The sequence below is a fragment of the Mytilus galloprovincialis genome, chromosome 14 (assembly GCF_965363235.1).
Source record: "Mytilus galloprovincialis chromosome 14, xbMytGall1.hap1.1, whole genome shotgun sequence".
In the NCBI taxonomy this organism is placed as follows: domain Eukaryota; kingdom Metazoa; phylum Mollusca; class Bivalvia; order Mytilida; family Mytilidae; genus Mytilus; species Mytilus galloprovincialis.
Genome location: NC_134851.1, coordinates 20,015,707 through 20,030,394, shown reverse-complemented (window position 1 = coordinate 20,030,394; position 14,688 = coordinate 20,015,707). Strand labels below are relative to the sequence as shown.

Below are 14,688 nucleotides of genomic sequence, written 5' to 3'. Positions count from 1 at the left end.
AATTAATGCAAGAAAGAGTCTGGGAAACGCTCAGAATGCACGATTTTGCGTTATTTTTCTCAGAGCTTCTGGGGGCCTCAAGCGGCCCCCAGACCCCTCGCCCAAAATTTTTCGCCTCGCTCCGCTCGGCGAATAAATTTTGCCTCACTATTAAAAGAGGCTAGTTACAGCCCTGGTCAACGTATATTTGCTCCGCCTACAATGGCCTAACAGAAGTTCTACTGGAAACTTTGTTATAAACAATGTCATAATATCTGTTTCAGTTGGAACAAATAATCTATACCATTTATTCCGTTAGGAACATTTGCTGTAATATTTATTCCAGTGGAAATAGTATTCCAAAATATTGTTTCCATTTGGAACTTGTATTTGTATTATAAAGGTTCTGGGGTTGAAGTCATAAAACTTTGTTCAGTGCTCGGAGTACAAAAATCATGCTCGAAACATGAAATCCAGCATTTTGATTGGTTGATTCTGGAGTATGGGTACAAAAAAACTGACTAGAACACATCCTAGCTACTCAATCACCATAGGAGATGTCATGAGATCATGTTAAGACTGCATCAGTTGTATCTTAAAGACTTGCTGACTTGCCTTCCTCTGTTCAAATATCTATCTGTTACAGTAGATAACAATTAACAGATGTTTCACATGAAATCGAGGTCGATTGAACATCAATTCAACATGGAACAATGGGCAACACATGCGCGTTTGATTCTTCCAGTTACAAAATGTATATGCTTTCAGTATCTTTAGTGTATTCTTCGTAGTTTTTGCACAGTTTTTTTTTAATGTATTCTTCATATTTTTTTACACAGCAAGACACATCACCTGTAGTCCTGACATAAATTATTTATTCTAGCGAAACTGTTTAATGTTAATGAAGAATAATTAGATAAGTACACCTTGTCATTAACATGATTAACTATACGTTAGTTATACATTTTTCTCTGCTGCTGCTTCCGCGTGGCTTAGATATTGTTACCTATGTTCTAGAGTTGCCAGATGTATTGCTCTTTCTTTCTTGGAAAAATTATAAACAAATATAATTAAGTGCGTATAAACAGAATTGATCATCTTTTGACGTTGTAATGATGAATCATTTGAAGTACAGTTGAGTTATAGTTATTAAAAACTTTGACACAGGAGGATTGGCAAAAAGGAGGGTGTCTTTTGATGATATCACCGTGTAATGAAAGAAAACAAAAATGCCATATCTTTTCTGTAATATATATTTATGAAATAATGATTTAAAATTGATTTTTAAGTAATGCCATTTAATTTAGATTAATGAAGCCTTAGTACACTTATATAATGTAATTCATTACCATGATTACATGTACGACCTGAAAGTTGCATTGACCAACATATACACATGATATAGAATATAGGATAACTTTTGTAACAGTATAATTATACTTTATTTGTTCTTGTACGACTTTGCCCCCCGCAGAGCTATAGAAAAACAGTACATTAACGGGTGTTACACGGACTCTTTTTAGACGATACACGGACTCTTTTTAGCTGTTACACGGACACGTTTTATGAATAGAATCACTCGTGCATGATCAGTGAGTTCATGGGCACTTTAACTTTTAATTAGATTTGAACTTTTTGGTTCACCGACTTATTTCTTGTCTTTTTATTGAACAAAATATTTACGTTAGCATCAATATCTTTGTTTTAAACATTTCCAGTTAAATACTATTCATATCAGTACACTTAGGGATTAGACATTAAACTTCAATAGTGGGGGGGGGGGGGTTATGGTTTTCTCCTAAAATAGATATTATGATCCCAAATTTTATGAGAAACAAATTATTATGGTCAAGCAGATGACAAATTAATGTTTTGCATGATTCCTGATTTTCCGAATACCGTTAATAGTGCTCATTGGCGGATCCGGGGGGGGGGGGGGGGGGATACCCCTTTTTTTTGGCCGATCAATGCATTTGAATGGGGACATATAGTTGGAACAGGGACCCTTCCCGCTTTGTCCTGGCTTGGACCCCCTTTTAAAATGACTTGATCCGCCCCTGGTGCTAATTTAAACCAACACATTTGGGTGATGGCGTTGAAAAGTAAATAGTTAATATACTAAAAAAAGAACATACTTCCCCCTTTATGAAGCAAAATATTCGGTCAATAAATGTTTTCTTCAATATATGGACATGAATAGTATTTTGGACAATGCTTAAAGTAAAGAAAGGATGATACTGACGTGTATATTTCAATAAAAATAAGACAGGAAATAAGTAAATAAAAATCAAATCTAATATCAAAAGATAAAATCCCTATCAACTCACCAATGCACGATTGATCCTATAAACAAAAAGTGTTCATGTAATACACGTCCAAATAAGCAGCAAATCTAGAAGAAAATCATTCAACTTATGTCATCAATTTTGGGCGGTAAGCTGCGATTGGATCATATAGTAACACGTGTTTAATCCCGATCAACACTTGCAAAGTATATGGCTGAATATAGACAAAATCCATTTTTTTCATAAACATTTAATTCACTTTTATCGACTTTATATCAGTGGTGGATCCAGGTCTAAATCCAGGACAAAACAGGGGGGGTCCAACTTTATGTCCCCATTTAAATGCATTGATCGTCAAAAAAAGGGTTGTTCCAACCCCCGGGACTCCCACCACTGCATATTAAATTTATGTATTTGGCAACAAACGCGCGATTTCCACGATTTTTTTTTAAGGGGGAATGGGGGGGATGGAATGGCACATCCTGCATTTTTTCATCAAAAATAAAGATCGCAGCCTGTTTATTTTAAAATGAATTAGCCCCTCCCCCCCCCCTTTTTCCCCGCTTTCCGTTTTATTCATAAAAATCAAACGTTATCTTTCTTACCACTAAAATATTTCTTTAATATATTACTTTTTTACGAAGTTGCATTTTAAAAAGTCTTAAATGTGTAAAACATTTATCTTTTACTTGAAATGGTTCTTTTTTTTTTTTTTTTTTTTTTTTTATCAAATTATTAAATTCCTGTTTTTTTTAAATTTTTTAATGAAAAAAAAATCTCGGTTGAAGGGAAATGAAAAACAAATGTGTTTATGCTATAACTTACATTTACTGCTTTATGGCTGTCTACGTTTCTCAAATGTTTAGTCTTGCTAAAAGTATTATTACTTTCTTGAAACGTCGTACAAGTCAGATAAAAAACAAAAGTAACAAAAGAAACAGGCCGGTTACAACCAGCCGAATAGTTTTTCTGCACTTGTAGTCAGGTCAAGGTCCTCGGCTATCGCCTCGGACCTTGACCTGACTACTCGTGCAGAAAAACTATCCGGCAACGGTTGTTACCGGCCTGTTTCTTTGTTACCTTTGTATTTTATCTAATACATAATGCAGATTACCTTTATTTTACCTGTATTAGACAGGTAACAAAATCAGGTAAATCATATCTAAATGTCAAATTTTACGCTGTTTGATTTACAATGTTTACAACGGCAATACACATTTAACCCTGGAGTCAGTCATCCGGAAAACCTCCCAATATCTATTGTACAAGATTATTTATTGAAGTCACATGATTATTATAAGTGTATCTACTCACTTCCTTATATTTTACAATATTTCACAAATGTAAGATGTATAACTTGGAGTTTGTTTTATTTTATTTTATATGGATTTTCGGTGGTTATAAATGTTTCATTCAATCTTCTTCAAACCAGGATGTTAATTTCGACTCTGGTAAGTTGTTTATACATGTACTAATTTATATATAATATGGATATGATAAATACAATATTAAGGTTCCCTATACTTTTTTAAGTAAACTGTAGTACATGTAGATACAATAGCTAAGCAATCGGCTAGCGAGTATCAAAGTGTAATATATACATTGTATAAGGTGAGATATGCTACGAAAGATTATGAAATAGAATTGATACATCAGCTTATGATTACATTTTCTTCATCGGTGCCAAATATACATTTTTGAAATATTCTTACCATATTGTGCCAAGCTTCACATAATTCATACAAGATAGGTCAAACTTAGGCAGCAAGCGAGTATTTGACATGTTTTTGTATTTTGTAAGGGCTGTGAACCATATACCTTACTTAAAATTGATATGATAAGAAGATGTGGTACAAAAGAATTTGACACCACATATCAAATGATGTAATTCAAGTTAGTATAACTATACACCTCCGTACGGCTTTTAAAAATATGCAATATCCACATCTCATATAAGTATAAAACCTAGCCTATACAAGAACAATAAATAAGTACCAAGTCAGTTTTTGATGTGTTTTTTCATTTGGTTTTGTCATGTGATTTGGTACTTTCCTATTTGATTTTCCTCTGAGTTCAGTATTTTTGTGATTTTCCTTTTTGATAGCAATAGCAGCAACTTTTTGTCATTTTTTTTTTTTTTTGAATTTCTAAAAGTTATGGCAAATTTAATTTCATCTAGACCATTGCACATACGATTTTTTAGTTGCAATACTATGGTGATTATAAGACTAGGAAGGGATGCTACTTTTTCACATCTACTTTATTCTAATTTCAGGTTCCATACAAGTAGAGTTACTAGACAACCATATATATAGACGTTCAGTTAGTTCTAGATACGATCTCTCATTAAAATTCTCTCTCTCATCCAAACCTGTGATATTAAAGTTACAACAGAATGCTCAACTCAGTTCTAGAATTCCAGTGTATGCTTTTGCACAAAATGGCTCAATAATACAAGAGGATTTACCCACAGATTTACACGTAAGTTTATATACACACATGCATACAAAAGCATAGAAGTAATTGCAAATTTACTTTGTATATGTTTGCTTAATTTACTGCTTGCAAAAGTATGAATTTTTCGAAATACTAAGGATTTTCTATAGATTACCTTAGTCGTATATTTGGAACATCTTTTAAGAAATTTGGGTCCTCAATGCTATTCAACTTTGTACTTGTTTGGCTTTCTAACTATTTTTATACGAGCGTCACTGATGAGTCTATTATGTAGACGCGTATGTAATTATAAGCCTGGTACCTTTGGTAACTATTTGCATGCTTGCTTACATTTTGCAATAAAGAGCACAAATTTAATCCTAAAAGGTCCTGTTTTTCTAGTCAGATGACTTCGGTAAATTCAGTCTTGAAGGTAATATGAAAGTGGAATAAATATTAGAAAAGGATAAAAATATTAATAAAACAAGAGTGCACACGCTGAAATGTCTCGCCTTCTTTACTAATCATTGATAATATGTTGATAGTCCTAAATATAAAGCTTTATTACAACCGTCACATAAACTTAACATTAAACAAGATAACTTTAAAAAGACCAATGAACCATGAAAATGAGGTCAAGGTCAGATGAACCATGCCAGGCAGACATGTACAGCTAACAATGCTTCCATACAACAAATAAAGTTGACCTATTGCCTCTAGTTTAGGACAAATAGAGCATAACAAAAAAAACTGAGCAAGGAACCATGAAAATGAGGTCAAATAAAACCTGCTCGACTGACATATAGATCATAAAATATTTCCATGCACCAAGTATAGTTGACCTATTTCATAGACAAAAATTATACCAGAAAAGGAGCAACGACATGAGTATATGAATGTTAACAAATGCATGTATCTCATTTTAAAATGTAATGGAAAATATATAGTCCTCTAATACACACTGGCGCATCAAAGGAAATTGATAATTATGTTCATATACTTATTAAATAAATGTAAAAAGTGTATAACAATGTAAAAATGCCGAATCGGATGTATTTGCTTAATGATGAGAGGTAATGTCCATGTTCAAAATGAATCTACTTGAAAGCACTCTTATCGTATTACTTTGATCATCTAGTGCCTGGTAAATGAATACTAATTGTTTAAGCGTGTGCTTTTATCAAGACATCTATGGTCAATTTCCCCTGAAAGTGTACCACACAATGAGATCAACATAATCATGATGATAAAACTAGTGTTTGAATATTAAAGATATATTGAATGAATGAATGACAGAAAAATACAGGATAAAAAGTCACAGACAAAAAGTCACGGACATAAAATCGCGGACAAAAAGTCACAGTCAGGATTTTTTAGATTTTACATGAAAAAATGGAATTCTTTACTAAATTGATTAATTTGTATACATAGCTTTTATTTCCGATTGATACTGGTTTAGTTTTTAAAAACGACCCTCTTAAATATCATTGGGCATGTTAGGGAAGTACTCGAACTTTGTCAAAATCATTTAAATTTAAAGTTTTGCATTTTTTCCATTGAATTATAGTTCCTGAATAACATTTATCCAAAATGAAAAGCAAATATAACAGGAATGACGGATATATAAAAGTTGTTCCTGTCGCATTTTAAAAAGGGTATAAAATATTTGTTCCAAGTGGAACAGATATATAAGAATTGGTTATAACAAAGTTTGCGGAGGAACTTTTGTAAGGTAGAACAAATATATACATATATATATAGACAACCTTGATGTATTTTTATTGAGCACAATGATATAATAGTTTTAAGAACACATTGAAGAGATTTTCGAAAGCAATCCTAGTTGGGTATAGCTAATATATATATATATAAATTCGGATGAAATTTTCAGAATACAATGAAGAGATTTTTGAAAGCAACCCTAGTTGGGTAGCTATAAATTCGGATGAAGATTTAAGAACACATTGAAGAGATTTTTGAAAGCAATCCTAGTTGGGTAGCTATAAATTCGGATGAAGATTTAAGAACACATTGAAGAGATTTTCGAAAGCAATCCTAGTTGGGTAGTTATAAATTCGGATGAAGATTTAAGAACACATTGAAGAGATTTTCAAAAGCAATCCTAGTTGGGTAGCTATAAATTCAGATGAAGAATTCAGTTAAATAATATCAAACACTTCGGGACAATATGCAATGGACCCCTGCTCAAAGCATTTCACATTGCATTATGCATCATCTACAAATGTATTTGTACATGTTATTTTTGCATTAAATTTCATAGACTATCTGTATAATTATGTACTTTGTTGAAGCTTGCTCTATACTATTAACTCTAGAGCTTGGAATTCCGTCAATAAAGAACTTCAATATGCATGCGAAAAGAAAAACAATAATTTGATAGATATTTTTTCATGTATGCAGAAGATTGGATTGGGTTCCGATAGCATATTTATTTGCATATCATGATTAGAGTTGTATAAAATTCTCAGAATTACATGTATGCAAGTTAAGCATGAATCCGGTCTACAAAATTTAGTATTCTTCCCGCAAAGAACTGGTTGATATGATCTGAATTTCACAAATGTTTATAGTGTTGGTTTTTGGTTTATTTCTTTATATTATATTTTAACATATTATTTGCAGGATGTGAATTATTATTACGACACCTCCAATGGAGCCTCATTCTACATTGAATCTATAGATGGCTTAAGGAGTCATATGGTACGTAAGCATACATTTAGATGAAAATACATTATCCCCGGCTTAGTATATATCTAGGATTTTGATTGGTTAACGCACGTCGTTACAAAACCCATAGCCCCTGGGTGTTGCTAACCCATATCCCCGGACGTTGCTATCCATTTACCCGGGGGATGGCACGCGCGTTTATACGCTAACGGCGTCCATATTGAAAATGGCAAAGCGTTTTGCTTCTCACACAGAAAATGAAATTTTGGACAAAAGATCAAAAAATATTGCGTCATCAACAGAAAAAGCAAACAAAAGGGCTGGTAACTTATTACGAGATTATCTATCAGAGAAAAATGAAGACACACTGTTTGAACAGTATGGGCCTGTTCGTCTAAATGATGTTCTGAAATATTTTTATCTTGACGCCCGTAAACCAGACGGAGAAATGTATAAAGTAAATTCACTGGATTCATTCCGATACTCTCTAAATAGATATCTAAAGGCTCCCCCTTTTTTAAAGGAATTTGACATTATGAAACATGAAGCCTTTAATGAATCAAATCAAGTATTTAAAACCGCCCTTACAGAATTAAAAGCCAACGGAAAAGGAGCCACACAGCACTTTCCAATAATATCAGAAATTGACAGGACAAAATTGTACTCTTCAACTTTTATGCAAACAAACTCCCCTACTGGATTATTAAACAAGGTACAATTTGACATACGAATGTACTTCTTTAGACGAGGTGCTGAAAATATGGATAAGATGACAAAAGACACCTTTATAGTTAAAACAGATCCAAAAACAAAAACAAAGTACGTGACAAAAGAAATAGACGAACTTACCAAGAATCACCGCTTCAATGACAAGGAAAATGTAACTGCAATTATGCCAGAGCAACCTGATAGTCCGTCCTGTCCAGTGGCAGCTTTTCAGAAATACATTTCAAAATTAAATCCTAAATGCAACAGGTTATGGCAAAGACCACTGGGATCTTTCTATGAAGATTCTGCTTCTTGGTACTGTAATTCTCCAGTTGGTCGTGACACTTTGGCTCAATTTATGAATAAGTTAAGTAAACTTTGTTCATTATCACAAGTTTACACAAACCATTCAATTCGAGCGACCGGTGCAACAATTCTCACTGAAAGCAGGTACTTTGCTGATGCACAAATCATGTCTGTCACTGGCCATAAAAGTGTGTCGAGTTTGGCAATATATCAAAGAACTTCCGACAAGGCAAAATTTCAAATGGGACAAATAATTGATGCTGCAATGAATGGAAGAGATCCTGAAATAAATGCATTACCTGCCCCAAATCAACAACTAACACTACCTTCGCCTGTTCAACCGTTGGCACTTCCCACTTCGGCTAGATCCTCAACAATGGCGTCCACTTCACAAGTAACGCAAATGACAGAGTTCAGAAATCAGCTCTCTGGAATAAACTTTAATGAGTTGTTCAGCAACTATGACACTGTTCCACAAATGCCAGTTTTCCATGGTTGTTACATTGGATCCATCAACATAAATATGAACAACAAATAAATAACTTTCACGTCCGTATGTTAAGAATATTGAGTTGATCCACATTTTTTCACTCATTCAGAACAATAACAGTCTATTTTCCTACATTTCGTGTTGTTCCAGTGAATAAATTATACTCTGTTGATGATCCATTAATATGTGTAATTAAATATGTAATCCTCAAACGATTTTATCCTATTATTCCAATCATTTACATTGATTTTAGCAAACGCATCACTTGGCCTCCACGTCGTCAATGAAAGACACTATTGACCTAGTTATGCAAATGACCCACGTTGACGTCACATCGTCTATGACGTTACGCTCTCGACATGAACCGCCAAATATGAATTTATTGAGTTTCTCTGTCTCTGGATTAAAAACGTCTTATATTTCACTACCTGTAGGGTTCTACCAAAGGTAGTACCCTACACCCCGTAAAAAATATGTGATATTACCAAATTTCAATAAAACTTTTTTGAATAATGTGAAAAACGTTGTTTTCACGTTACACTTTGTACCAATATTTCCCTAAAAATCGCCCGATTCGGACTAAGACCGGGGATAAATTCGTTATCTACGTTCATATCCGTAGATATGGGTATTTTAACACCCTTCAGTACCCTGTACACCCTTCGGCTTCGCCTCATGGTGTACTGGGGTACTTCAGGGAGTTAAAATACCCATATCTACGGATATGAACGTAGATAACTTATAGTGGTCCTTCAAAGCGGAAAGGGGGGGGGGGGGCGACAAAACTGAACGATTATGGTTAATATGACCAATTTTAATTTACCACGAAGGTTTATTGGTCATAGGAAAATTGTCACATTAAAAACTCTGTGGTGAGGTGACCTTTTTCATGATTTGTTTTATAAGTTGAGAAAGGGTGTGTCTGGCTGTTCTTTGGGATGTACAAATACGCAGCCAAATTTATCTATTTTCTCTTCTTTTTTTTTCTATTTTTTTTCAATTTTCTGTATAGTATTGATCAACTGTTATATATTCTATAAAACCACCCAGAGTCTCTTATAGCATCAAATTTTTATACCGCTCATTTATAGTGTAAAATACATTTATACCACCAAAATCTAATGTTGAGGACCTTGAAATATGACTGACAACTAGTTCTGGCACTGCTGAATATAAACTTTTAAAATGTTTCAGGGTTTATAGTGTGACGTCAATTTTTATCGAACTAGTACACATTTTTAACCGGATTTTTGTGACAAAAATGTCGGTTATTGATTTGGGGATGTACGGCGGGCGGGCGGTCGGGCGGGCGGTCGGTCGGGCGGGCGGGCGGCAATCAAATGTTGTCCGTGCATTAACTCATGAACCGTTCAACCAAAGCTTTTAAAATTTTAATATGTTGTTACTGACAACTAAATGAAGGTCAAGTTCAATAATGGCGATTTTGAATTTTACCGTTCAGGAGTTATGGTTCTTGAAAGATTGAAAAATGGAGTTTCCAGTCGTTTTCGTGCATTTACGCATGAACTGTTCTACCTAAGCTTCCCAAATTTTAATATGTTGTTACTGATGACAAAATGGAGGTCAAGTTCAATAATGGCGATTTTGACTTTTACCGTTCAGGAGTTATGGTTCTTGAAAGATTGAAAAATGGAGTTTCCAGTCGTGTCCGTGCATTTACGCATGAACTGTTCTACCTAAGCTTCCCAAATTTTAACATGTTGTTACTGATGACACAATGGAGGTCAAGTTCAATAATGACGATTTTGACTTTAACCGTTCAGGAGTTATGGTTCTTGAAAGATTGAAAAATGGTGTTTCCAGTCGTGTCCATGCATTTACGCATGAACTGTTTTACCAAAGCTTCCCAAATTTTAATATGTTGTTACTGATGACAAAATAGAAGTCAAGTTCAATAATGACGATTTTGACTTTTACCGTTCAGGAGTTATGGTTCTTGAAAGATTGAAAAATGGTGTTTCCAGTCGTGTCCGTGCATTTTCTCATGAACCATTCAACCAAAGCTTTTGAAATTTTTATATGTTGTTACTGATGGCAAATTAGAGGTCAAGTTCAATAATGATGATTTTGACTTTTACCGTTCAGGAGTTGTGGTTCTTGAAAGATTGTGAAATGGCGTTTCCATTCACGTTGTTGCATTTACTCATGAACCATTCAATCTAAGCTTTTCAAATTTTAAGATGTTGATACTGATGACAAAATGGAGGTCAAATTTGATATTGACGATTTTCACTTTCACCATTCATCAGTAATGGTTCTTGTTGTGATTTAGGGGCAGTACCAACATTCCTACAAATAAATATAAGAAATGAAAATTATGGAAATAACTTAATACGTATGACTATTTATCATATGTGGTAACTGAGATAAGTAATATTATATATTGTGGTAACTCCTTCCGGACAAATTGCACTTATCATAAATATGGTCATTCTAATACCCTTGACCCTTGCTTTCAATGTGTAATCTTGACCTGCGTTTATAGTGTATTACTAAATATGGCCTTTTATAACAGTAAACTTATATAGTACTGCCATAAGGAATATATACATGAATGACTATGGTTCACCTAAAAATCGTACGACCTTCTGAATCATTCTGTGAACGTATTTTATGTTGGCATCATTTCAGCTAATTTAGGTAGTATGCGATTTGTGAAATGATAGATATTTTGGACCAAAACTTATAGTTTACACCCTGCCGTTTTTAACGTATTGTCATTGTATTAATATGTATTGACCATGTTGACACAGAAAAGAATAAAGATATGAAGAACCCCCCATGTTTAGACTCTTAATCAGCGAGCTCGTTTTCAAGGTTTACATTTTTCAAAATTTCTTTATATTGACACTGTTATTAAACATGATAAAGAGGAAGAACAAATATTGACATTATGTATGTAATGAAAACCTATTTAAATAAGAATGAAAAAAGATACCGTTTCTCAGAAAATAAAGATGAAACGTGTGAGTCATTTCTTTATTTCCTGATTATTTTGTATGCATAACAAAGAGATCAATTTTACAGTAAAATTCAAAGTAGATATATAGCGATTCCGCCCATCCGTCCGTCCGTCTGTCTCGTATCTGGATCATCTTTTTGTTCAATGTAGTTTCGCTGATTCAGGTCACATCAGCTAGAAAGTAATAGAGGTTAATATGATGTGATCTTTTACACTATAAATATCAAATGATTTTTCAGGCCAATCACCGAAAAGGGTAATGTGAAAGTGTGATCAAGGCATCGGGTGTCATATAAACAAATAACTTTATTTTCCATCTTAACATAGCAAAAGTTTTTCTGTAAAAATAAAGATTACAAATACAAGGTATATAAATCATATTCATTTGATTTATAATTTAGTGCAGACATTTTGCATATATTTATTTTTAAAACTTGTCAAAACTTACTAAAAGCTGTATACATTTGTTTTGTATTATTTCTCACTGTTTTCCTAATATAAGTTGGAGAAATTTTCCACTAATTTATTGAATGTAAATAAAAGTATATTATCAAAATGATTTTATTTACCAAAAAACAAAACAATGGCTAAATAACGAATTATGCGCTAACCAGAGTCTTTCGAACACCGCTTATGTCTCAAGTCTTTTTAGAATCTGAGCTCTCTAATAAATACTTTATAGTTGGTGATAATAGCAGAACTGTGCGCGAACATTAACTGTTTGAATAGACTGGGTCTTTTATGGTTGAACCTTTTGTTATAAAGACTGTACTATGTTAACCCCAATAGGTCTTTTATTCGATAGTTTGTTGTATTTCTGTCCCAGTGAAGTGTACCCAGCAACTCGAGAGCCGTGGTGTAGTGGTTAGTGCATCGGACTACCAACACAAAGGTTCCTGGTTCGATTCCAATTTGGGATGACAATTTCAGGAACTCAATTTTCGGCTCTCCCCTGACACCATCTGCGAGTATGGTCTTGAGGAAACGATAATAGTCCGTCGGAAGGGGAAGATAAATAGCTGACCCGTGTTAAGAGCGAGCCATATCTCTTGCACGTTAAAGACACCCTTGTAGATTTCGAAAAAGAGTAGGCTAATGCCGCTACAAGGCAGCACTCGCACCCGCAAAGTGGAAAGGGATTAATATAAGTTGCAAAACTTGTTTCCCAATCCACTATAAATAAATATGACTAAACTAAACTAACTTCTCTTGTTTAGATTTTCAAGGTTCAAAAGGAATATGGGATGCTCACAATTCTGACGGATGACAGGCGAGGATCAACATATGAAATAAAGTTATTTTGTAGTAATAAATGTAGATTGAACGCATATAGTACCCTCAATAAAATGTGTGCATGTTATCTGTGATGAGATTATTCTGCTTTCAGTATGGTACATTCCATTTTGAAAATGAGGAGTACATCTTAGAGTTTAAGAACAACAACTCCATTGTGACGCATAAGGAGTCTCAACAGCCAAAGAGTATCTATCATTTTAAGATACGGAAGACGTCGTCACAGACACGAGAAGATTCGTCGTCACAGACATATCATTTGAAAAATCTGAACAACCCAATTTACACAAGTAAGTGCTTTAGTTTACTGTAGAATTTAATAACAAATATACACACAGGACCGTGTTTGTAATAGGAATTGGTGTTAAAAAAAGTTCTGGGAACAATTTTATGTAGACTTTATTTTAAGATTTTCTATTTGGTATTATATTCTTTTCCGATATTTGTGTAGATACAATGTACATGTACATGTAAATGTTTGCTTCATCAATAACACACTTCACAAATGCTTTTACACATCTTTCTCGTATAGCAATCTTATCTTATTTAGGATAATTTATATACCTTCTTATATATCTTCTTCGCACTACCCACCCAAACCAATATTTATATAGTCCTGTACGAAACCGCAAGAGTACGAAACATCTTCTCTACTTTGCATATAGTTTTATTGTCCAAATGTTGTAATAATAATGTTCAAATTTGTTAAAAGAGTAGAGAGAAGCTGGAAGAACTGCGACCCTTAGCTTACCAATAATCCTAAATACTAGTATAGTTTATCGATTTTTTAAATGGGAGTATGTATGAATGTCCTGTATCTCCCTCCTTTAGTAGGAGCACTACCATGAGTTGGAGCCGTCACACAACAAAGTAATCTACATATTTTTTACAACAATCAATTTATTTATGTCCCCGGTGGCCGAGTGGTCTAAGTTCTTCTTGAGGTAAGAGAGAAAAAATAAGTTGTTCGTAAGAGATCGCTAGACTGTAAACAATAGTGTGATTTGGAACCCCGCAGCTCGCACGATGCGCTCAACTCTGATCTCAATTGACTATGCAAAAGAATTAAAAACAAGACAGCTATAAATACCGAATACTGTTAACCACCAGATTCATTATGTTAACTTTTGATTCGCGGACGCAATTTCTAAAAGTCTGAGGGACGGATCAATCCATTTTTAAGGGAGTGGGTTACCTACCCAGGATAAAAGGAGGGGATAGTGTCGACCATACATTTTATGTCCCTATTCAAAAGTATTGATCGTCTAAATAAGGGGTTTCGACCACCGGATCCCCAACCCCTACCCCCTGGACCCGCCACTGAAAGTTGAATTAAAAGTTGATCAATCAAATAATTGACGACGATCTTTTTTCTTGTAGATATTAACAAAACCTTTACAGAGCATCGAAGAAAGAAAAGAGCACCATCTTACCACGTAGAAGTTTTATTTGTGGTGGATTATTCCATATATAAACAGTAAGTTACTACGAAATTGTTTTGTCTGGTCGAGAGAGATCTT

At 34.0% G+C, this 14,688-nt stretch overlaps 1 protein-coding gene across 5 annotated transcripts in view; it reads left to right on the top strand.

The window, feature by feature from the left end:
- The window catches only part of LOC143059255 (A disintegrin and metalloproteinase with thrombospondin motifs 6-like), a 45,354-nt gene that overhangs the window by 4,613 nt on the left and 26,053 nt on the right, over positions 1-14,688 (top strand). For 4 of the 5 annotated variants that reach the window (XM_076232733.1, XM_076232730.1, XM_076232732.1 and 1 more), the window contains exons 2-5: positions 4,540-4,745; positions 7,344-7,421; positions 13,263-13,458; positions 14,549-14,645. In XM_076232733.1, coding sequence (XP_076088848.1) covers positions 4,540-4,745; positions 7,344-7,421; positions 13,263-13,458; positions 14,549-14,645 — 577 coding nt within the window. Of the gene's footprint in view, positions 1-3,552; positions 3,716-4,539; positions 4,746-7,343; positions 7,422-13,262; positions 13,459-14,548; positions 14,646-14,688 lie in introns of those variants that run through there. The other variant, XM_076232731.1, reaches the window with a different exon arrangement.